Source organism: Saccopteryx bilineata, chromosome 7, assembly GCF_036850765.1.
Source record: "Saccopteryx bilineata isolate mSacBil1 chromosome 7, mSacBil1_pri_phased_curated, whole genome shotgun sequence".
NCBI lineage: Eukaryota > Metazoa > Chordata > Mammalia > Chiroptera > Emballonuridae > Saccopteryx > Saccopteryx bilineata.
Window position 1 is genome coordinate 94,261,702 of NC_089496.1, and position 25,617 is coordinate 94,287,318.

At 43.4% G+C, this 25,617-nt stretch overlaps 1 protein-coding gene across 6 annotated transcripts in view; it reads right to left on the reverse strand.

Annotated features, from left to right (window-relative positions):
* Positions 1-18,601: 18,601 nt before the first annotated feature.
* SORCS1 (sortilin related VPS10 domain containing receptor 1) overlaps positions 18,602-25,617 on the reverse strand; it is a 572,181-nt gene continuing 565,165 nt past the window's right edge. The window contains exons 25-27 of one of the 6 annotated variants that reach the window (XM_066238956.1): positions 23,884-23,989; positions 23,601-23,761; positions 18,602-18,798 (exon numbers count right to left, since the gene is read on the reverse strand). In XM_066238956.1, the coding sequence (XP_066095053.1) occupies positions 18,719-18,798; positions 23,601-23,761; positions 23,884-23,989 (347 nt within the window). In that variant the 3' untranslated portion in view covers positions 18,602-18,718. Of the gene's footprint in view, positions 18,799-18,930; positions 22,121-22,252; positions 22,736-23,600; positions 23,762-23,883; positions 23,990-25,617 lie in introns of those variants that run through there. The other 5 variants (XM_066238951.1, XM_066238953.1, XM_066238952.1 and 2 more) reach the window with 5 other exon arrangements.

The window sequence follows — 25,617 nt, forward strand, 5'->3', positions numbered from 1 at the left end:
TCATTTTTGGTGAGCTCAGGACTAGGATTTGTAGGCAGCGACAGACGCCATTTTGACCTTCTACTAAAGCTCTAATGCTTAAAAATGTCAGCCTGTTCATTTGCCCAGATTTCAATCTGCTCCGTGATATAAAGAAATGTGTTTTCTGATTTCCCTTTGTTCTAGTCAAAGGGGAAGAAATATTTCCCTGGATGCTGCTATTACAATATTCAACAGCAGCTCCCTGAGGAGGAAAGATAATTCAAAATCTTAAATAAGATATTCAATTTGAGATTAGTTAAGTGGTTATTTGGCTGAAAGAGATTTGACAAACAACGAACACTTCTACATCTTTGGGTAAGGGAAATACTCAGTTGGATTTAATTAGCAGTGGGATTTTTCTGGCTCCTCTCCATGATGAACCTTCAAGCACTGAAAGGATAATTAAAATTTCTGCAGGTTAATAGTCACAATAAAGTTTCATTTAAAAGAAAGGGAAGAATTCAAAGCTCAAGTGCAAAATGCTGGTGTGGGATCCTCAAGTGCGTCTCCTCCGAGAGCCTAGTTAATATACAGACTGTAGTCATGCATTTTATTAAGTTAGGGTCTTGATCAATTTGCTCTAAAATCACACAGCTTTCCAGTCTGGTAATTTTAGGCTTGGAAGAATATACATCATGAATAAATGCTGGCACTGAGTTTTGTTGTATTTTTATTTTTTATACTCCCAATAAGCACGTTATCTCCTGGCACAGAATAAATTTGTACAGGTTGGAAAAGAACCCTTGTCTTTGTCTTGTCTTTGTTGAGATTCCTTTGTAAAAGGGTGGTGGCTCACGATCAAGGATACTGCTGACAAAATCACAGTGATGATGAGGAATATGAGCGTTTTGGTTAAGGGAGGCTGGGGCCAGCTAGCTGGTCTTTACTGGAAGTCTCATTTTACATCCTCTTAAATGTGGGTGGACACAATTCTCCTCCCTCCCTTATTCCTCACTATTCTTATCCCTGGTGTGGGAGAAAGCTTGAACCATGCATGACATACCAAACAAAACAAAACTACTGTGAGAGATGACAGATATTAGAAAGCAAGAAGTTTGCTTTTTTTTTTTTTTTTTTTTTTTTTAGGTACTTCATCCATAAAGAATTTGAGTGTCCTAGGCAAAAGATTCATACTGGATAAACATAGCTGCTGTGAGGTCAAGTACGCCCCAGGGAGAAAAGTGATGGAAAGGAAAGAAAGAGAGAAACTAAAGAAAAGTGACACCGAGTGGCCAAGTAAATACCAGATGGCCTTGTAACACTGATAGAAAGGGGCACAGAGAGTGGAACAACAACAAAAACCAAACAAACATTTCCTCTGTCCTCTGGGTACCATGAGGACTGCTTGCAGGCTTTCTCAGAGGATGCTGTGCCTTTCTTTCCACATTCATAGAGCATCATGCAAGTTACCATGTTTGTTTCCGCCAAGTTCAAAAGAATGCCTACATGTACCTTTTCATCTTCCAGCTCTTCCAGTGATGTACAACCAGCTCATACAGCTCATGAGAACCAGTTGTTACATTTTCAGGAATCACTGGAGGCAATTAAGCCGTTGCTAGCTTGCAATTAGCCATGGTGGAAATATTTACACCATGAAATCCAGCAAATGTTACAAATCTGCACCCGCCTCCTGCACCCAGAGAACGCCCTGTTAAACACTTTCCAGGGTGCCCCTGAAATGTGCCAGTCACCACACCAGTCCATGTGGTGGGCTTCTTGCCTCACTCTTCACGTCACTTGCGACCCTCCCTTAGATGTCACAGATGGCATAATTTCCATATCCTACAGGGACAGTCCAGACCCCTCCTGATCTCTCAGCATTTGGGAGTATAAACAAATTCCATCTTCCCTGTCCTGCCACAATGCTGTTATCTCTTGGGTCTCAGGATTTCTGAATTATTTTCTTGATCAGTTTTAATCTATCTGTTTCTTCCATCTTTCCTTTCAATGTAATTATGTCTCATGAGCTTTCCTCACTCGCTCTCCCTTGGCCAACCCACTCATTGCCCAGTTTGTATTACTGCTCAGTGTAGATCACGACCACATCAACCCCTGTTTCCCAGACTCCCAGTTAGTATTCTGATCGTCTGCTAGCATTTTCACATAGTGTGCCTACTGATATCACACAATAGACCTTACCAAACACAGTCTCTCCCCATCTTTCCTCAGATTATCCCTTGACTTCCTTATTTTTGCCTGTGGCATCATCACAAGACCTGTTCCATCTACCGTATTTGATGATCACAAGTGATTTACTACAAATAAGAAACATTTGAATAAATCTTTTTTTTTACCTTCCTTATTATTTATATCTCATGACCGTCATCCTAAAATCGTCCTTCATAAAGTATCTCCCGTATGTCACTTGTGCTATTTATCTTATGACCATATGAATTTAGCTAAGATCTACTCATTTGGTCCTTTCCACTGTTGTCCTGGACCTCTAATTTGTTTTCTTGTACCAATATGCCTGTTCAAACAAGAGGCACCAGGTGTAAGGTAGAAAATTCCTATAATGTTGTGATATTAAACTATCTCTGTTGGTTTTAATTTGCATCCTTAATTTTTTTACTTTCTCCCTTAAAAGGTAGAGCCTAGCCCTGACCGGTTAGCTCAGTGGTAGAGCATTGGCCTGGTGTGCAGGAGTCCCGGGTTTGATTCCTGGCCAGGGCACACAGGAGAAGCGTCCATCTGCTTCTCCACTCCTCCCCCTCTCCTTCCTGTTACATCCCAGGAGACAGACCACAGCAAACCCAAAGTGAATTTTATAAGTTTTATTGCAAACCTGTGCAGGGACTGCAGGCAACCCACGCAAGGGAACACTGCAGTCCTGAACCTCTAAAATGGCTCCTTTTTATAGGGTGGCTATCTAGGTTGAGCAAGCAAGCAGCGTTTACAAGGGTGGAAGAGGTGCGATTAGCTGACCTTATTCTTGGCTAAGTCTCTAGGGTAGGGCTTCCTGGATATTGGATACATAGAGTTCTGCTGAAAATATTGCTACATTTCTAACGGTTGTTTATCTTTTGCCTCCAGGCATGTGCTGGATGTATTCAGTTTTCATGGCTGGTGACCTGCACCGCTTGTCCTAAGATGTCACACTTCCTCTCTGTCTCTCTCTTCCCCTCCTGCAGCCAAGGCTCCATTGGAGAAAAGTTGGCCCGGGCACTAAGGATGGCTCTATGGCCTCTGCCTCAGGCGCTAGAATGGCTCTGGTTGCAACAGAGCAACGCCCCAGATGGGCAGAGCATCGCCCCCTGGTGGGCATGCCAGGTGGATCCTGGTCGGGTGCAATGCGGGAGTCTGACTGCCTCCTCGTTTCCAACTTCAGAAAAATACAAAAAAAAAAAAAAGGTAGAGCCTAATTTCCCTCCTGGGTGTGCACTGGTCTAGAGACACTGCTAATGAATACAGTAGAGCAGAAGTGACAGTACAGGACTTCAGAGACGAGGCCATTAGAGCAGCAGCCTTCCTCCTTGCTCACTTTCTCGTGGACCATTCACGCAAGGGGAAGCCAACTGCTATGTCATGAGCATCTTTAGGCAGCCCTGTAGAAAGTTCTGTGTGATGATAATCTAGGGCAGGGGTTGGGAACCTATTGCTCGCGAGCCAGATGTGGCTCTTTTGATGGCTGCATCTGGCTTGCAGACAAATCTTTAATAAAAATAATAATAACGTTAAAAATATAAAACATTCTCATGGATTACAATCCATTCATTTCCTACCGCTCATGTTCATGGTTGTGGGGGTGGGGCTGAAGCCAATCACAGCTGAGTTCCGGGACAACATCAAATTTTTATTGGGTAACGCGTAACGTACACGGGTTGTTGTATGGCTCTCATCGAATTACATTTTAAAATATGTGGCATTCATGGCTCTCTCAGCCAAAAAGTTTCCCGACCCGTGATCTAGGGATACCTATAAATTCAATGAGACTGAGCTATGCTGGTGGATCCTCCTGCCTACTCCAGTTCTCATATGACTTTATTTCTGTTCAATAACTTGATAGCCACCTCATGAGAAAATGTGAGTCAGAACCTCTTCACTCACTCCTGAATCCCTGCCCCTTGGAAACTGTGAGGTAATGAATATTTATTGTTTTCGACTGTTAAGCTTGTGGACAGTATTAAAGATATCATGAATACACCATCCATTTTATCCCATTCCAAAGTAAATTTTAAAAGTAAATTTCTGTTTATGCTAACATTTCAAGGGCTTGGGAAATGAATTTTCTACTAAAGTCCTGTCTTTTTGGTCTGGTATTGAAGGCCCTACACAGTATTCCAACAATCCATCTCTTCAACTTTATATCCCAGAATGCCCTCATTGCAGTTGATGTTTAAACCAATATGGAAATTTACTCATTCTCGGCATAAATGCTCTGTATTTATCCCATTCCTATTCTTAAAAAAGAAATCTAATGGTTTTGTTACAGTGATTACAGACTTTTAGCTCTAACATGTTTCCAAACCTTAAGTCTTTCTTTTCTTCCTCCTTAACCTCTTTCTTTCTTTTTTTCTTTCTTTCTTTCTTTCTTTCTTTCTTTCTTTCTTTCTTTCTTTCTTTCTTTCTTTCTTTCTTTCTTTCCTTTTCTTTCTTTCCTTCTTTCTCCTTTCTTTCTTTCCTTCTTTCTTTCTCCTTTCTTCTTTCTTTCTTTCTTTCTTTCTTCTTTCTTTCTCTCTTTCTTTCTTTTTCTTTCTCTCCTTTTTCTCTTTCTCTTTCCTTGTTTCTTCCCTCTTTCTTTCCTTCTTCCTTCCCTCCCTCCCTCCTTTTTTCCTTCCTTTTCTTTCTTTCTTTCTTTCTTTTTTTTTTATTAAGTGAGAAGTGGGGAGGCAGACAGGCTTCTGCATGAGCCATGACCAGAATCTACCCAGTAAGTCCCCTACAGGGAGATGCTCTGCCTGCCCATCTGGGGCTGCTGCTCCATTGCTCAGCAACTGAGCTATTTTTATTGACTGAGGTGAGGCCATGGAACCATCTTCAGTGCTTCGGGACAACTTATTTGAATCAACTTGCTCAAACCATTTGAGCCATGACTTCAGGAGAAGAAAAGAGAGAAAGCAAGGGGGGGGGTAGAGAAGCAGATAGTCACTTCTCCTATGTGCCTTACCTGGGGATCGAACCTGGGACTTCTACATGCTGGGCCGACACTCAACTGCCAAAAGCCAACTGGCCAGGGTAAACCTTTTCTTAAAAATATCCAGAATTCATTTCTCTCCTAAGTATAACAGAATAGAGCCTTAGAAGAAAATGAGATTAGAATACACTTCAGGTCATCTGCTATTACTGCAGGAAAAGACATTGGAATCATTCTGTTTTGATTGGTCAGGCGTGTGTGACTCTGTCCTCTTCTGCTTGTTTCCTCTATTGCCTTTGGCTTGTACCCAGTTCTTCCAGAACTGCTGCTTTCTGGAGTACCCTGTCTACATGTTCACTGCCAAACAGGCTCCTGTTTGGTCATGACACTTTGTTCCTACCTCCCTAATATTAGAGAATTGCCCTTTTCCCAGTTTAACAGTAAGGATGACTACCTTTTGGTTTTTTTCATTAGCCATTTTCTAATTCTATGACTTCTCCACTTAGACTTGCAGTTCAATTCATTTCAGCATCTTGGCTTCTTAGAAAACAAACTACAGAACATACTCCTCTCCTTCTCAGAAGGTCTCCCAGCCACCTCCACCCAGCCTGAACATCCACAAAACAGGAGAAGAAAGAGTGGTGGGTGTCACCCTAGATCCCTCTCACCACAGATGGAGTGATGGCTTTAGTGGAGTTGAGCAAGGTTATTTCATACATTATCTGCCTAGAAAAATCTCTCTACTCCTTTCTCTTCCTCCTTGTTCTTACATTCAACTTTTTAATCTATGTTCTCTGTTTTTTCCTTCTCTCTTGGTGTTATTCTTCATACTTTTAACCTCTTGGAAATGAGCTTGCACAAAAACAGTGTTTTTTTTTTATTTTAGTGGGGAAAAGATAAAAACCAGTAGCCCAGTCCTCATGTACCAGTAGCTGCTCCAAGGGAGGGCAGACTCTTTGACCTCTCCTGCTTGACGCTATTGAGTTTATGGTGGGAACATCGTAAGTCCTGATACACACTGTCCGTTTAAAACATCTTAATTTATTCATATGAGTGAATTAAGGCCTCTCTTTGCTCAAATCTCCCATGAGAGCACAGTAGCCAGGCATGAGCCAGCTAACAGTGAAGTACCAGACTCTACCTACTAGTTTTATATCTGAAAAAGAAAAAAGTTGTATTTGTGTGACATTTCCTACATAATGACTATCTACCAACTTTCCTACATGGAAATGAATTAGAAAGGCACATGAGAAATCGTAAGGCCAGTATCTTCTGTAGGAGAAAATTGAGGCTCAGCAAAATAGGTGACTTGACCAAACACATGAAGAATTCCCCTTAGTGGAATCAAAGGGGCAAACCCAAGTCTTCTAACTGCCAGACCAGTGCATATTCCAGGGTGGTATGCTGATGCCATGTGATGATGATTAATTTTATGGGTCAGTTTGACAATGGTGCCCAGTTGTTTGGTCAAACACAGCCGTAATGTTGCTGTGAAGATATCTTGTAGATGTGATTAACGTTTACACATGTGGACTTTCAGTAAATAACCCTCCATAATGTGGGTCAGCCTTATCTAATAAGCTGAAAAATCTATAAGACAAAATACTGGGCTCTCCAGAGGAGGAAGGAGTTGTGTCTCTAGATGGCCTTGAGTCAAGAATGCAACATCGCCTCTTCACAATTACCAGCCTGCTGTGTTCCCCTGTGTATTTCAGACTTGCTCGTCCTCGCAATCACATGAGTCAATTTAAAATCTCTCTACTACATGTCCCGTTGATTCTGTTTCTCTGGAGAAGCCTGTCTAATACCTGCTACTACCTCACTGAAGCCACGCTTATCATCTAACAGCTTATATAACTGGAAACGGGAACATGTGTACCATTGTATCACTGCTAGTACTGCCTCCTATTATTAAAATTCCTGGCCAGCATTTGTTGAATTCTCACTGCATGCAGAACACTAAATAATTTTCCTATATGATATTTTTAAACCATGCATTAAACTTGAAGTGGCTGTATATTTCATTTTATACAATTGGTTTTAGGGAGGAAAAGAAAAGAGAGGGGAAAGGATAGGAGAGAAGGGCAAGGAAAGAAAAGATTTTAGCAGTTGCCCCCACAGTCAGGAAGCGGAAGAGCCAGAACATGGTTCCAGATTGAACCCCTAGGTCACATTGATACCAGGACACTGATCTTAGGTGCAGGAAAATCCAGAGGCTTGAAAACTCAGCCTCTGGTGTTAGCAACTCCAACCACATTGATGGAAATCCAGTTCAGTAACATTACTCACTAGTCACTGCCACAGCCGGGACAACTTTCAAGTAGCTGGCCCTGGTGAGAAATGGGTTTTAAACCTACCCTGAAAAAAACAAGGACCATCAGTCATTACGCAATCTACAAACCAAACCTCCAGATGTGCTGGTTTCTTGAGAATAATTTGAATATAGAAGGCTCATGCCCCACTAGGGCATTAGGAGTTTCACATAAATGCGGTTTTCTAGTTTTCATTTATAATAACTGAACCATAGAACTTTAAATGGCAAAGCATTACTAAATAATTGTCAATGGGTTTTTTTTATTAAAATATACTATTACCCTTGTCACCCCCTTCCCCCCAAAAGAGACTGAGTATAATTCAAATGAACCTTTCGGACACAGGCTCATCATGATGACTACGCCTCTTGGTTCACAGAGACACCTTCTAGAACTGATGATGTATTTAAGATCTTTTCCATGCACTGAAGAGCCCTGAATGTCTGAGCTTTCATGTATCTTTTCCTACGTCTCATGCTGTCTGCTGGTACTGCTCACCACAGCTATAAGTGGATCCCTATTGCTTTCTGTATGCAAGTCACCTGAATCTGAAACCATTATCTTTGCCAGATCCTCTTTTCCAAATAGCACTATTATTCTAGACTCCAAATTTCATATTGCTGTCTAAGTCCTCTTTGTCTCTTGTTTCTCATGTTTGACATGTTGCCAAGCTGTGTTGAATCGACTTCCTCCTATTAACTCTCATGTGGCTTTTTAAGGCATAGAATTCTCACACAAGATTCATTACAATGCAACTGTTCTACCTCCCAGTCATCTATTTGTCTATTATAAAAGAGATCCTTTGGAAAACAGAATCCCGTGAATGGGTAGAGATCTGACCAGAAACTGGGTCTGAGTAGCAATCTGCATTGATTTACACAAAAAATAAGGTTGGGAGGTGGGTGCACGCAGGGGTGGGGAGCAAAGAGGAAAGTGAGCAGGGTTGGCTGTGACAGACTCCAAAGCAATTGGGGAAAGGAGGCGACAGGTACATGTAAAAAGTGCTATTGAAAATCGTTGCTAGAGTTATGAGTCACATCCCAGTACATCACTTGAAAGATACAAGTAACACTCTGGCCGATGACTCTGCTGGTTAGAGCACTGTCCTGAAGCACAGTGGTTGCTGGTTTGATCCCCAGCCAGGGCACAGACAGGAACAGATTGATGCTTCTCTCTCTCTCTTTTCCTGCCTCTCTCTCTCACCTTTTGCCTGACCTGTGGCAGCTCAGTAGATAAAGCATTGACTTGGAATGCTGAGGTCGCTGGTTCAAAGCCCAGGCTTGCCCGGTCAAGGCACAAGCGAGAAGCCACTACTACCAGTAGATGCTTTCTGCTCCCCACCCCCTTCTCTCTCTCTTTCTAAAATCAATAAATAAGACCTTAAAATATATTATTAAAAAATGAAATAAAAAAGACAAATATCATTTAAAAAAGATGCAAGTTCAGAATTTTTCTTGATTACTAATTTGTATATACAGACTCCACAGATCTGCTTGTTTGGTAAAAAGTTTTTCCAGGAAAAGAGTTCAAGATGAGTCGGTGGCATCTTCTGCGTTGTCCCCTAACACTGCAGAGCCAGGACCCAGGTCAGTGCTGATCACAAAGGAAGAAGAGTAGAGTGGAGAACTTAGGGGAAAGAGAGTGCAGACAAAATCTATCCAGCCTGGTAACAAATAGGCAGTTGTTCTTATTTGGCTTTTTTTTTTTTTTCATGTCACATTCTGAAAGACTATCAAAGAAGAACAGAAAATTACCAATCCATTCCCATACAGTTTAGATCAGGGGTTCCAAAACTATAGCCCGTGGGCCGCATGCGGCCCCTGAGGCCATTTATCCGGCCCCCGCCGCACTTCTGGAAGGGGCACCTCTTTCATTGGTGGTCAGTGAGAGGCCCATAGTTCCCATTGAAATATTGGTCAGTTTGTTGATTTAAATTTACTTGTTCTTTATTTTAAATATTGTATTTGTTCCCGTTTTGTTTTTTTACTTTAAAATAAGATATGTGCAGTGTGCATAGGGATTTTTTATAGTCTGGCCCTCCAATGGTCTGAGGGACAGTGAACCGGCCCCCTGTGTAAAAAGTTTGGGGACCCCTGGTTTGGATGAAGCGGAATCCACCCCATCCCAGAACCAACGCTGCCGGGAGAGGAGAGGCTGCGAGAGTCCCCAGCTCACATCTGCAGACTGAGAGAGGCGGGGGCACTTTGGGCTGGGGGTCTGGTGTGTCTGGGAAGTAGCTCGGGGTGCTTGTGACTTTACTGACCCCCAGCGACTCTCTTGTCTCCAACACATGGCTCACACTCTGGTGCTGTCCTTCATCTCAGCTTTTTGCTTAGACGCCAGACCCCTAACAGGACACTGAAATCAAAGCCAATGTCCTGATTTGTATCTGCCCTTCCCTGTCCTGCAGGCTCAGACCTTGCCCACCGCCCAAACCCTGGTGCCTCAGTCGAGTCTTAGTGATAATAGACTGATGTCGAAGGGTGAGGATACCCAGCTACCACCTGGATTATGGCCACAGCCTGACTTCTGGTAAACTCATTGCTTAGAATCTTCAAGAAACATATTCCACATTTGGGAAATTGCAACTCACACAGCCTAAATGTTTTGTGTCTTTTTGGACATCCCATTAAATTCAAGAAGCAGTTGCTTACCTGGGTCAGCCCTGCCTCGCCAGTCCTTTTCAATCTTGATTTCTTCTTTCTTTCCATTTAAAGTCTCCTGATGCATCGTGACTGAGCAGGACATCCGAACCCAATGAGATTTTTTCCTATTTGCAACAATACCGTGGACTCTTATTAGTTATAAAACAAAAACAAAAACAACTCTTGGTCAGTGTGCTCATGTACACGAGAGGCCCAGGGCTTCGTTCTGAGTTATTGCAAAAACACTTCCTCTCCATGGGCCAGGGCGGGGAAGGAAGGTCTTGCTCTGCAGTGAAGCCACTGAGAGGAAGCCTCCCACAGAGGCATGAGAATTGCAGTAAGGGACAGAATTTCTACTGGGCTGAGCGATGACTGTGTCTATGGTATACGTGCAGTACTCTGGCCGCTGTACGAGCAGCTGGATCTCAGATTACTTAGTGTTGGTATTTGGAAAACACATCCTCCATATCCACTTGTTTACTGACGTTAGTAGCAAATGTCAGTTCTTTCCGCCGGGAGGGCTTAGATGGCTATCTTTGTGTGGACCATGTCATGTAAGGTCAGAAAGAGTAAGTCTGTATTTGTGTAATACAGTAGTAAGGGCTGAGATGGGATTTGGTCTGTGCTTTCAGTAACATGATAACTCTTTTCCTTGTGTCAATTCTTCCCCACAGGCATACGGGGAGCAGGAACTGTGTGAACGTGCACTTTTCTCATTTCCAGCCATCATCTACGTGTGGCTTACCTGTAGGAGCGGAGAAGAAGGTAGTAAAATAGAGACAGAAGCGTGTGTGTCCCTGAGGAGTCCTGGGTTGAAATTCTGGCTTTACTACCCGATGGGCTATGTGACCTTGGACATGGTGTATTAAACTTTCCAGACCAAGTTTTCTGCATTGTTTAATGAGTATTCCTACCTTAAAGCATTTACATGTTTAAAATCACTTCTTCTTTATGACATAGGAAATGTACCACACACTACCACCTTTTTTTTCTTTCTTTTGAGAGCTCATTGACCCTCTACTTATACCAACCCCTTCATGTCATCATGTCCCATAACCCAAAACCTTGTAATATGTTGCATATAAAAAACAAATAGCATCCATAGGATATTTGAAAATATATCTAGAAATTGGGAATGATATACAAGGCATCCCAAATAACTTTCTGATTTATCTGCTATATTAAAAACAACCAAAAAAACACATACACACAAAGTTACCTGCCCTTCCAGGTTTCCTGGGAGCTTATTCAGATCATTTCTATAAGAAAAAAAAAATCTCCTCTCATGTTAATAATTCTTTTCCTTGCTCTTGCTAATCTTGCAATTCATCAAAAATGAAAAAAAAAATATGTGTTGTGAAAGAAATCCATTTTACCAGCTTATGTCCACCCTCCCTCCAGGGATGCCCAGAAATGATTTCATAAATTTCCAGGAACGTCAATTCAATCCTGACCAGGAGAAAACTTCTGCAGAGTGAGAAGGAAGAAGTAAATCTTTTCTGGGTACTCTTCTGGATAGTTACTCGGCCAGGCACACCACTGAGGACAACTGGTCTCCCTTGTTTTGAGCCATCTGCAATGCAGAGCTCCGAAGGACCTGGGAAACAGTCCTCATTGCATTTTTCTCTTACTTCAGCACACATGATGGCTTTTTTTTTTTTTGGCTTTTTGTGTTTTTGTTTTTTTGTATTTTTCTGAAGCTGGAAACGGGGAGAGACAGACAGACTCCCGCATGCGCCCGACCGGGATCCATCCGGCACACCCACCAGGGGCGAAGCTCTGCCCACCAGGGGGTGATGCTCTGCCCCTCCGGGGCATCGCTCTGCTGCGACCAGAGCCACTCTAGCACCTGGGGCAGAGGCCAAGGAGCCATCCCCAGCGCCCGGGCCATCCCCGCTCCAATGGAGCCTTGGCTGCAGGAGGGGAAGAGAGAGACAGAGAGGAAGGAGGGGGGAGGTGGAGAAGCAAATGGGCGCTTCTCCTATGTGCCCTGGCCGGAAATCGAACCCGGGTCCCCTGCACGCCAGGCCGATGCTCTACTGCTGAGCCAACCGGCCAGGGCCACACATGATGGCTTTGACTTGGAACTGACCCAGCAATGTCCCTAAGGGGCCTAAACTCCAGGTCTGTCTTAGGCTTGAGCCTTGACCCACTCTTTTCATCAGCCCAGATGATCAATTCTCCAGACACCAGACAGCCATAGAGATGAGTGTGAAACATGACTCATCTTTTAAGAAGAAATACAGTACAGAAGAAAAAGAAAACACCTGGTGTCATACAGACCTGCTACCCGCAATTTCACAAGAGTCATTTCACTTCACTGAGCGCTGCTGTCATCTAATCTAGAAGAAAACCATTCCTATCTGGGAAACTTGAGTGGATTAAATGGGATAATGGATATATGGCACATGAGATAATGACACAGTATGTTCAAAAATGATAGCTGCTTTATTATTTTTATATTTTTCATTCTTATATTTTTCATTTACAAAATCCTCATTCTCTATTTATGTTTTATCCATGTTTTTCTGTAATCCTGCATGAACTCTTGGCTTGGACTTACAACCATGTTAGCCTTTGACTCTTTGGCCTTAGTGTTCACACACGCTCACACCAGTGGTTGGACCTGGACTGTACACTGTGAATTCGGTTTGATTACCCCTGTGGGCGCCGGGATTCCCTCGGTGCCCTCACGTTGGCCCGTGAGAACGTCCTGCCCCCAGTTGTTCAGCAAACCCTTGGCTCAGCCAGTTCCGTCTGTGCTTCCCCTTCAGAAGGGACACTTCTGTTAATACATCCCCTCCCCACCCCTTTTTGAGTGCTGACCATGAGCACCAAAGAACGGCATCTTCAGAGAGCACTGGCTTCCTACACTCAACACGCAGGCGAAGCAATGGGTCTAGACACACTAATAGGACATGTTTCTGTAGGTTTATGGCCCACTAGTAATTACAGTTGCCTCATAGGTGTTTGTGTCTATGTGTGCGGACTTCCTGCCAATGTGAAAATATCTAAACAAAGTGCAAATTTATATGAATGCATATTTACATTATATTTTTTACACTATATTTAAACTGTACAATTTTAGTAATCATGTGCATGCATGTATATATGTATATGTATGTAATGCACACACACACATACACATATATACACACTTGGTTAGCAAAGTCACATGGTTTAAAAAGTCTAAACATTTGAAATTCATAAATTAAATTCCAAATATCATAATAGCAAAATGATGTTTTCATCAAACTATAAGTTAACATTGATAAAAATGAGATTTAAAATTGTCTTTTTTATGTAGAGAAGCTATTTTTAATTTATGAAAGAAATTTAAGTATATACTATCAACAATTTTAAACTTTTCTATAAATTTTACTTACATTAAACATTATTATTTATAATAATTATATGACTAATACAATAAAAATATATTATTTTAGATTTACTTCACAATAGATGTTTTATAAATTTATTTTAAAACAGCATTTTTTTTACCATACAAGTAATATACGTTCATTTTAGAAAAGTTTAGAAAATGTACCAAAAGACAAGAAGGGAATTTTTAAAATGTTAATTTTTGTAAGTTGGAAATAACCAGTGTTACTATATTTTAATCTCTGTGTTTTCCTATTTATTTTCCATACAAATTATCATAATACATGAAGTCTTAAATCCTGCTTTCTCTTTGTCCCAAAAGAATATTCTAATGCCATTAAATATGCTTTAGAAAACTAGTTTTAATAAAAGCATTCTACTATATAGATCTATATTATGATTTATTGTTAACTGATTAGTTTACAAATATTGTTTACTAAATCTCTTTTATACACCTACAAACTGTTACTAATGCTTACATTGGCAGAATGACTTTATGATCACATTTTACATGCATATATTGAAATGTCTTACTTAGTATTGTTTATAAAGTGTTTCTATTATCTGGCTAATTTAAGATTATTTTAAAACTATTTGAAAGCTTTTTTGTTTCACTATACATAAAATACTTTATAACTGTATTTCTCATACTGTCTTCCACATTAACTAAGAGGTTTGACCACAATGCAACAGTCTTGGGCCAAAGCTATATTTCTACATGCTAGTTGTTTAGTCTGGTGCAAACAGAGTGATGCTCTAGGATTCTGAAAATGAGCAGCCTAACTGTCCCTCACCAAAGGTCCTCAGGCTGCTGCTGCCACTGATGACCATCAAAACTGACACTAGTGCCTGACCTGTGGTGGCGCAATGGATAAAACGTCGACCTGGAATGCTGAGGTCGCCGGTTCAAAACCCTGAGCCTGCCTGGTCAAGGCACATATGGGAGTTGATGCTTCCTGCTCCTCCCCCCTTTCTCTCTCTCTCTCTCTCTTCTAAAATGAAAAAAAAAAAATTAAAAAAAAAAAACTGACACTAGTTACTTGTCCCTCTGATGTCATCAGACCTCTTCCTCTACCAGTCTATCCAAACTATTTTTAATCTAACACTTGAATTAGTGTCAGTTCTGCTATAACACTTTTCTGAAGATGTGATTTTGTTCTAATGCAACTGATATATTAAGGAAGATTTTGAGAATGATGCAAATCTTGTGTTTGTTTGTATAGTTTTCACAATGAGAAACACTAGGGAAACAGGAAACTACACCCAGTTGAATTCAGCTGTGTAAAAATACACAGAAAACACACACACACACTCAAACATCTAAGCTACCTCCATTTGCCTTGCATGTTATCAGCCATACTATCCATTTTGTGGTCCAACTTTTGGATTTCATTCATATAACTCTCCTTTCCCCTGTTAACAATAACCACAAACTGTAGGCATTCAGGTGCCCACTTTTTTTTTCTCTGTATTTTTCTGAAGCGGGAAACTGGGAGAGACAGTCAGACAGACTCCCGCATGCGCCTGACCGGGATCCACCCGGCACGCCCACCAGGGGGCGACACTATGCCCATCAGGGGGCGATGCTCTGCCCCTCTGGGGTGTCGCTGTCGTGACCAGAGCCACTCTAGCGCCTGGGGCAGAGGCCAAGGAGCCATCCCCAGCGCCTGGACCATCTTTGCTCCAGTGGAGCCTCGGCTGCGGGAGGGGAAGAGAGAGACAGAGAGGAAGGAGAGGGGGAGGGGTGGAGAAGCAGATGGGCGCTTCTCCTGTGTGCCCTGGCCGGGAATCGAACCCGGGACTTCTGCACGCCAGGCCGACGCTCTACCACTGAGCCAACCGGCCAGGGCCAGGTGCCCACTTTTACAAGCGAACCTCAGGTCATTCTCAAGGGAAGTATTTTATTTGTGTGTTTCTTAACCATTTAACATCCGTAAAACCATGCTACCATTTTTGTGAGGCTTTCCTATAGTCTAAATGTTGTGTCTCCCACAAAATTCATATGTTGCAAATCTAACACCCAAGGTAAAGGAATTAAAAGGTGAGGTCTCTGGGAGGTGATAGGTCACTGAGGGCAGAGTCCTCATGAATGGAATTGGTGTCTTTATGAAACTTGATGAAAAAACCCCCAGAGAGATCCTTCGCCCTTTCTACCATGTGAAGACCCAGCAAGAAGTCACCATTTAGGAACCAGAAAACGAGTCTCCTGAATCTGTCTGCACCTTGATCTTGAACTTCTAGACCTCCAGAACTGTGAGAAACAAATGTTTTTGTATAAGTCACCCAATCCTGGATGTGATGTTACAACAGCTGACTACGATGTTTGTATATTTAACATGTCCCTGACACAGTTAGCAGACCCCAGAGAATGTTCCTGTGTTGTGCTCCAGTCCCGTTTCCTTCTGAGCCTTGAGGTTTTTACTGCGCTGTTTTGCATAATGAGGTGAGTTTTAAGGACACTTTTGTCATATAATGGTAGAAAACTGACTGCATCTACAATTGCCTAGAGATATTCTGTGAAATCTATTTTTCATTAAACTCAGAAACATTTCTAATTGTTGTTGAGGTCCAAAACTCTTTGTTTTCCAGTTGAGGTTCTAAGATTGACTTTGAAAAAGTTGGAACAATGTATGTATCTGCAAATGGCTGGCTTCTTTTTAGCTTTCATACCTTAGAGAAGCCGGGGACCCATACCCCCTCTCACCTCCTTCCCCGGTCACTCTGCTCTCTCCTATGTTTTATTTTCACCTGTCAATGTGTTAAAATTACCTGATATGTACGATAGCATTGTATATGTTCCATTACATTTTATTATTTGTTTCTTGTTGCTATAAGAATATATGCTCATGAAGGCAAATATCATTTCTGCCTTGTTCACCTAAAGACATCTGCACCCCACATGGGATAATACATATACTGTGCAAACCAAAGATCCCTTTTCATGTGTTTAAAATGGAACTATTACAGCCTTTTCCTTGTGGGTGTTCATCTGCAGTTATTTTTTGATCCCTCCACTATAAAAGTGTGAGCCTAACATGTATTTTTAAAACACGATTAAGTCCTAAGAAATAGGGTAAACGGGTTACATAATGATTCAGAAACCAAACACAGTCTTTTGTTTTTCATGCTACTTTCTAGCCAGTTTTTCTTTCTTTTTTCTAAACTGTAACTATTTTACTTAAACTAATATCTAAGAATAGCTTCCTGGCTTCAGCAGCTTGAGTGGTTAACAGAAAGAGAAGGCAAGGACCTGTTGGTTCTTGAGAAACACCAGCTGAGCACGTGATTAGAAGTGCTGGCTGGCAAAGGGGAGTCAGACCCAGGACGACACATCCAAGCTCACTGCTAAATAATATGGACTTGCTCGCAATATCTAAAGCTGAAATTCCAGGGTCGAGTTTCAGCAAGTATTTATCTAGTGCCCCCTACTGGCAATGTCTTCTGCTAAAGGCTGAAGGAGAAAAATGAAAAAAAGAAAACATTAAGGATCACCCTCTAAATGAGTTTAGAACCAGATGAGAAAGGCAAAAAGTAGCACACAGAACCCCGATGTCAAGCTTTAAATAGGTGCTGTTTAAAAGGAAGTAAGTGAAAGAACATCACAGGGAAAGGAGCATCTGTTGCTTAATAAGTCTCTGTGTTGGGGGACCTTTGCTAGCTTTGATGTGGGCTGAACTTGAAAGAGGGCTGTGCCAGTCACCTGCCTGCGTTCTCTCAGTCCACGCCTCACTGCTCCCTACTTTACTTTGTATTTCAGTAAACTACATTTCCCAGGACCCACTGCCCCTAGCTGGTGGCTGGGTGTGCTCAGTGTAAGCATCAGCTGGCGGTGGGAGGGTCACAGCTACAAGCTCCTTCTTTGTCTCCTCGGCTTGGGCAGTATCACTGGCTATGGCCACGTGTCCTCTGTGCCTCCTTTATGGCTCCAACAACTGCCAGGCACATCCTCAGTGACTTCGCTTCAATCAGGTGGTCCCAGGTCCTGAGCTCTGGGAATCCTTGTGTCCTTCCTGCCCAGGGCAGGTAGAGTCTTCCTACTAATGTTAAACTCAGGGTCACCTCCCTTTCTGCTATTTGGCATCTTGGCTCTTCAGTTAACTCAAGCAAGAAATCTCCTCTGTTTGAAATCTCTAACAAGGATTCTGCTGGACTGCCCGGACCTGCCGGGACACAGGAGACAAACTGCTCCTCTGGACTGGAAAAGAATGAAGGTTCAGAAGGCAGATTTAGCCTGTGGGAAAGGAAAGGTTAAAGGCCACCTGAAAACACCAGGAATTCTGGACACTGAGCCTCACAGGCCCTTGGGAAGTCTAGGCGGGTTCTGCACTTGCACACGTATTTCAATCCAATATGAGGGCAAAGTGTGCGAGAAGACATGCCTCCGACCTGGGCGAGCCCCAAGGCCGAAGGATCAGGATCCGGTCCATGTCTCCATTTCCCACCACGTTTCAATCAGCTTTTCAGGAATCTCAGGAACAGTGAGTGACTCACCCATTCACAATACTGGGAGGTGTCTTTGTCCTCCCTATTATATGCATGAGGACCCTGATGTGTTTGGTACAGTAAACTGCTTTGCTCAAGGTCACGCAGCGGGCCCAGCCGGAAAGAGAACTCCATTCACTTAATTTCAGGGTCAAAGCTAGTTGTATGCCATCATTGAAGCCTTGACCACTCCCCAGGGTTTGGTCCTTCGGTAACTCCAAGATTGTGAACAGATTTGAATGAGTCTCTTCCATAATAACAACTTCTAATTTTAAGCTAACATTAATGAGTATGTTACTTATTTCATAGTGACCAGTCCGGAGTGATTTTTAAATAGAATAAAGCAACAGACATTATATATAGTCAACTGAAATGTAAGTAGAATTCAAGTAGTAGAATATATTCTATTTTGTCAGCAGGAAAAAAAATTAAAAAAACTAACAATAAAAAAATTATCCTTTGAGCCTGCGGTGTTTCCTACCTTCTCATACAGTTAGCCTTTATAAAATCCTATAAATGCACCTCTTCTATGTCAAGACCGAACGCTAAGGTTTGGGATAAAATAAACACCTCAAAGCCATGACGTTAGAGACATTATCTGTTTAATAAATATGATCGTAAAAGCAATAAACAAGAGCAATTATACATTACACTACATAGTATTTAACAAAAAATACATCAAAAAAGTCATTTGAAAATTAGAAGTAGTTCCAATACTATAAGAAAACTTTCTCTTTTTTTTCTTTTTCTTTTTTTTTTTTTAAATTGGCTTCCTATAAAAATAAGTTGGCAAATGAGGGATTTCAATGCTCAGTTGGAATCCTGGAAAACACAGAACAGCCGCCAAGCACCCCACTGATCTCAAAGTTGCTGTTTAGAACCTCTGAAAAAAAGCAAAGCAAATCTCTGCATTTTGGACAGTGAACCCAATTAGGAATAAGGCAAAGGAGAAAACACAGGTTGGGTATTTCAGGGTAGAACATGCACAGTTTGCCTTCTGGGATTTTGGAAAACATTGCAATAGCAGATTTTTATCTTGCCCTGAATCTTAGTTTCTACATCTATCCATTCCTCCCTACCCATTCTTCTGGCTTCAAGCCCATCCAACTACCTTGTGTGTGCACCTGCTGGTAGCGTGGAGGTAGGCACTTGGGTCCCTCTCACTTGTAGGCTGCTATTGCCTACTAACTTCTCTACGGGACTGAGTTGGAATGGCCTACTTACAGAGGTTCTCAAGCTGTCCGCTGCCTCACAGTCCCAGATTGCTGGGCTCTACCCCTGGAGTTTCCGATTCAGTAGCTGTGGGGTGGAGACCCAAAACTGGCATTTTTACAACTCCAAGGTGAGGCCAATACTGCTGAGCCAAGTTCCCTACTTTGAGAAACACAGAGCTAGGTCCTAAGAACAAGGAGGTTCCACTGAGCCGCCCCTTGCCTCGCGAATCTCCTACAGGTGGGAGGAAACTGGGAGGAGAGGCACACGAGGACCCTGGGGATGCTGACTCTAGACCTGGCCATCGCTGGCCACTTTCCAAAATGCCAGGCATCTCATGTCCACCTCTGTTTTTAGCTAGGAACCACATAGCCCATTCTTCCCTATGTCTTCTCGTGTGGTCGTTCATTTACTCCTTCAACGGACAATTTCCTCTACAGATTCTCTAAAAGGCACTGTGCTAGATTTGAGGGTTAGTCCCCTTTTCATAATTTCCCAATTCAGATTAATTGAACTGCATCTCTGAGGACTCCCTGTGCTGTTTCGAGTGAGCCTCTTTTTGGTTTCCAAACACTCTGTCTTCCAGATTAAATTTGGGAGGCTCCAAATGAACAGGATCGATGAGAATGTTTCCTTATGGGACAGGAAGCCTGGTGAGTCAGGGTCAATTGAGTTCTACAAAAAGACGGCCGCCTCAGGCATTATCCATTTCCCAGATTCATATGGGGCATCTTCAACCATAAAAACTCTGCTTGATTAACTTCTAACTCGAGCTTTGCTAGTCTTCATCTGCCTGGGCTTCCTGAGGGTGGGGATCATCCGCATCTTTCGGAAACCTGATACATCACTATGGCCCTGATATGCCCTGTTGTTGGCTGGGGGAGGGGGGTGACCAAAAAAGGGGCTGTGCTGAGTGTTTTTGCAAAACTGTTTTCTCCTGTATTTAGAGTGGGCTTTGCCCAATCCAGAATACTTGAAGGGCTTCTGCTGGGGGATAAACTTTTGTTTCCTTCTTTCCTGAATGCCCTGGGGAAAGTGAAATTTCATCATGTTTTGAGCCAACCCACTTTAGTTAGTGAGCTCACTCCTCCTCCCCCTTACACTATTAATTTTGCCTTTGCTGATACGACGATCCTCAGAGATCAGAGAGCACTCATGTGAAAAGTAGTCCAGGACCACCCTAGATAATCCTCATCTCATCCTAACGTAAGACAAGACCTCGGGACATTTTTTTAGACTTTTTTTGACATGCTTGAACATTAAATCCATTAACCTGTTTCTTCTTCTGGTTCATACTGTTTTATTTTACAAAAACTTTTACTCTACTGTGAGAGAGGAGATACTGAGAACAGCAACCGTCACAGAAGGAGATCGCCTGGCCATACAGTAAGATGTTCGGAACGTTTCTCAAAAGGATTTTCTAAAATCTGACCACATGAGACTTTTGTGAAGGTGTGAGGGTACCACCGCTCATCTGAATGCTTTCTTTACCAGTGTGCATGGCTGGGTCTGAACTGCTTGGCACACATACTGATTCTTTCATACACATGATATATTTCCAGGTGGGAGAGGACAGGGATCTTTGGGAGAGGCAGGTTCTACAGGAGGAGACAGAGGGTACGTAAAGCGGAAGCCCGTAGGACAGGATGCAGTGTGGTCACTGAGTACAGAAGCTGGCATGCGTGGGACTGTACACACTGACAGAGGCCAGAGCTTGTGGGTGGTGGAGGGAGGGCTGGCAGAGGCTAGGCTGGGATTTAGGGAAGGTCAGGGTCAATGTCCGGGATCTAGTCACGGGTTTGGGAAGAAAAGGTAGGAGCCGATGGATGGGTAACTTGGGGATTGGAAGGAAGAGATACAAAGATACCAACAGGTCATGACCACACGTGGAGAGCAAACAAATGGAAAGGCAGGTCATTGGGTAAGTGGGATTCTGTTTTCCATATAAACTGGGGAAGGAGTAGAGAAAGCTGCAAGGGAGCACAGTCACGACTGGAAGGGGTGAACGTGAAACACAGGTCCACTTCCGACATCTGCCCCTGCCTGCCTTTCTTCCCTACTCTGCCTGCAGACAAAGAACTTCAACTCGTCTCTTTATCCCTGTGGCCACACAGGACGCTGAGAGCGGCCGTGTGGTCCCCGCTGGCCCACGGAGCTACCAGACAGCTTGGAAGTGGAAGTGGTAATAAGGAAGATGGAACAGAGAAACAGCCCAGGGTTTCAAACTCCTGTGTATGTCTCCGTGTCTGGTGAGAACAGCTGGGTGGCTAACCCATCCATCAGCCAGGAGTGCTAAAATCGCTGTTAAATGGAGAGCCAAGAATATTTCCAAAAATACATGCAGATTTCCTTGGCCTGTGTATGTTAGGAATTGTCTACAAACACGACCGATCAGAAAAAAGGGAGGGAAGAAGAGAGGGGGGAGGGGAGTGTTTTTCCATTAAAACAGAGCACCTGTACACTGCCCCTCCAAGCGTGTCCTCAAGGTACAGTCCACATGCACAGGCTTAAAGCTAAAGACCCTTGTCTGTGTCTGAAGAATTAAAAAGTCCCGATGCAGTGCGTGTTTTTTTTTTGTTTGTTTGTTTGGATTTTGATTGTTTTTTATTTTATTTGTTTGTTTTTTGTTTTTATTGGCGTCCTCCATTCAAACATTTACATAGGTAGGGGTTTCTTTTGTGCTTTGATTCTCAGCAACTATGGAAATACTTCCTGGCAAAAAACAGGAAACAGAACAACAAAGGAAAGAAAGAAAACACAAAGTTAGTGGTCTCGAAGGAGGAAGGACGATGTAGTTGACAAGAGCAGAAATTCTTTCCTGATCAGCAGGTCGCCCGGAGCCTTTCGGGGCTTTTCCTTAAATGGCAAAGTGTGGCCCCGCGGATCCCCGCTTTGGCGTCGAGGGTGGAGTGGCGCGTCTTGCTCTTTGCAATCGGAGAGACGAGTCCCCAGGTGGAGCGGAAGGGGAGGGAGGGGAGGGTAAAGCTACTCTCCTAAGAGAAAACGTGTAACACTTACTCACTTAATGGCACTGGAAACGGAAAGGTGTCATAGACTTTGCAATGGGCTGTGAGGCATTGCCGGCGAAGGAGGGACGGCTAGTTTGGTAAAGGAAACAGTGGCTGTGCTCCAGACCCAGCGCCAATGGCATTGGGAATCAAATGACCCACAGAAATCAATGCACTTAGATGCCTTAGCAGTGGACAGGCAGGGGGCACGCTTCTCTGGACTTGCAGACAGAAAAGCCTTTTAGCCCAAAGGAATTACACATTTATCACTCTCTCTCCCCAAATAAAAGAGAGCACGCTGTGAAAATGGGGACACCAGAGGTGGCCACAGCGGGTGTTATCACCTCCCCCAGGCGCCGCCAGTCATTGCATTTAAATTCCCCCTTTATACAGCCATGGGGCCTTTGCCTCTCCGTTCAAAGAGAGGGCTCTGTTTTCATTTAGGTACTCGTGTCCCTCCCCCCAAGTAATCATCTTATAAGGGCCTTCTAGACGGTTGGGCATTATCACACTAGAGTGAAGCATGAATGGTTCTATAGTAATTTATCCATCGTAGTCAGCAACGCACGGTCTAGATGGGAACAGTTACAGCTTCAACTCCTGTTGCCGACAGACAGGAGGAAACAAGAAGAGAAACGGGTCACAACGGTGGCTTCGTGTGTTTGTCTACCTTCCTGGAAAATTTTCTCGGCGATACACAGCAGGACTTAGCAGTTGCCTTGAGACTCTATTCCTAGCTGTTGGATGCACATGCTTACTTCCCAGGCAGAGTAAGCTCTCCTGATGTATGGTGATGTCTACTTCATCACTTCTGGCAAGGGACAGGTAAAAAGAAACCTGCCAATCTGCTCTGTAGTAGTCTAACCCTCCAATGGTCTCTCTCTGTAAATCCCACTCCTGGAATGTTCTACTAACTTTTAAGCCTTTTATCCTTAAAATTTTCAGGTTCTGTTTTCTGGGGGAAATTTTTTTAGATTACTGATAGATTAAAAAAAAAAAAATCCCAGGGTGATCGTGCTGTCACTCCTCCCAAGCAGGGTGCCTTTGAGGTCTCAAGGGGAGGCTGCCACATCTTGTTCTGGTCCTTACAGCCCCTGCTCCTCACAGCCTGCCTGGTCTCCAGACACCAGGTCCAGCCTCTGAGGCCGGCCCGCCCTGAATGTCGTCAGAGCAAATGCTTTGCTCTTTGTCCAGGACCACTTGAAGCCCAACAACGTGTTAGCAAGCGTTTTTGTAAAAAAAAAAAAAGAGGAAGAAACTCATGAGACAGAAAAAAAACAAAACTAGACAGGAGCAAGGATGCTTTTCACCTCAGTCTGATGGAGAGAAGCAGGGAAGGAGACATCTTAGTGGTTTCTCTCGGGGACGTTAGAGCAGGAAACGGTGGTTATGTCAAGCCAGAAAGGGTTAGCGAGAGAGTCAGCCATGGACTACTCAGGCTGGACAGCTACTGGGAATCATTTACCTATGAGCTGGGACTCCACCTTGTCATCTATCAGCTGGCCAGGCCTCCTGAGGTCAGTCTGAGGGATATGGGGCCTGCTGTCAGTGGGGCTGACTCGACTGACCATCTCTCGTTCTTTCTCATTTTGCATCTGGGCATAAACATTAATCCCCGGGATCTTCCTAAAACATTAACAGAAACCATCACTGCTATGCACGGGGGACGTCCAGCACTGCGACGTCTGCTTCTGAACCTGTCACAGAGGAGGAGGAGGGCGGAGAGGCAGGGACGGAAGGACATGTACCTTTTAAACTTGTAGATGACGAACACGGCCAGCCCCACAAACACCACGGAGAGCAGCATCAGCATGGCGGATCCACTGTGGGTTGGAGTGAGGTCCACCAGGGGGGCTGGGGGAGAAAGCAAGGCACGATCATGAGTGGAGACGTGGGCAGGCGGGACTCCGGGACAGGGTCACTGTGTTCCACCAGAAGGCATGGTGAATCGCAGAAAACCACATGGGACCTACCCACAAGACGCCTATCTCCCAGCTGGCATGTGGGTGCATCTGAGCCTCTTGCAGCCCCCAGAATGCTCTAGCTGGTCTGTCCAAGAAGTGCAGGGAGGCCAGATTCCTTGGATTCAAGACCAGCTCCACCACATACAGGTGTGCAATCCTGAGCAAGTTACTTTGGCTTAACATGCCTCATGGGCTGAGACGAGACTAACAATATATACCTCACGGGGGTTCTGTCAGGATTGAATGAGTCCGTGCATGTACTAGGCACATATTACATCCCCTATAAATATTAGGTTTTATTGCAGCTACTGCTGCTATTTTTTCTAACTAATATTTCTAACAATATAATCAGTATGTTTTCTTATATTCTGAATGCAAGCTTTTCCTATTAAGCCAAGCAGATAATCAAGAAAGCCACCAAAGAAACTATTTATGAATTCTCCATTTTCTCTCACTCCAATCCCAGCTGTTGTCACATGAAGGAAAGAACTGAAAAGTTGCAATAGAGCATGCCAAGGGGTTTCACACACAGAAATTGGCTTAGTGACTATTTCACAAGGGTTGGGGGAGGAGTGTGCCATTGGGTGTTGTCTGTACAACTTCCCAAAGCCCTGACAGCTCATGCCCGGAAACAACGGCCTCTTAGATGAGTTGACTTCACCTCTTGGACTAAACAGATGCCTTTGCAACCATAGAAGATTCTCCCTCCCTGAGTAACTTAACTTGTATCTCTAGGGTCCATCTCTCTCTGCCTCCAATTCTCTCCCATCTCAGGTTCAAATCTGTTGTACTTTAAAACTTTGTTTGCAATTAACTTTTGCCCTCTTGGAAACTGATATTTTGCACACACACAAAAAATAGCATAGCTCAAGTATGAAAGACAAGCACCATGTACCCCCTTAGAAGCCGAAATGCTGACCTTTTAACTTCTGTCAATTTAAGCAAAGCCTGATAGTCAGAAATGTGGGTGACCTTTAAGCACTGTTTTCTGTGGCTTTTCTCTGCTGAGAGCTCAAAAGTGCAACACTGTGGTCACCGAGGTACCAAAGGTCAAGCATAGGTGACTGCAATATTGTTGGTCTCAGACACTACTCAAGGCTGCTTTTGCTCTGTCTGGTTATTGTGGGGATAACAGCCCAGCCCCTCAATAACTATGTACTGAGAAATATATATATTTCATACTCCAAATCACTTTGGTGAAAAAGTCAAACCCTCTTGCTTAGAAAAAAGGCTTTGTTATTTCTGTAGAGTCATCTTTTAGGAAGCATTCAAGTGCAAGCACTCTATGATTCTCTCTCCTCTGTAAGTCAAGCAGCACTTAGGCTGTAGAGTGTGAGTCAGCAGGTCTCTGAGAAGACGCGGCAGAAGATGGGGCACAGGCGCTTCCAGGCGGAATCAGAGAACAGAGGTCTCTTTCTTTTTTTCTTTTTTTTTAATTTTTCTAAAGCTGGAAATGGGGAGAGACAGTCAGATAGACTCCTGCATGCGCCCGACCGGGATCCACCCGGCACACCTACC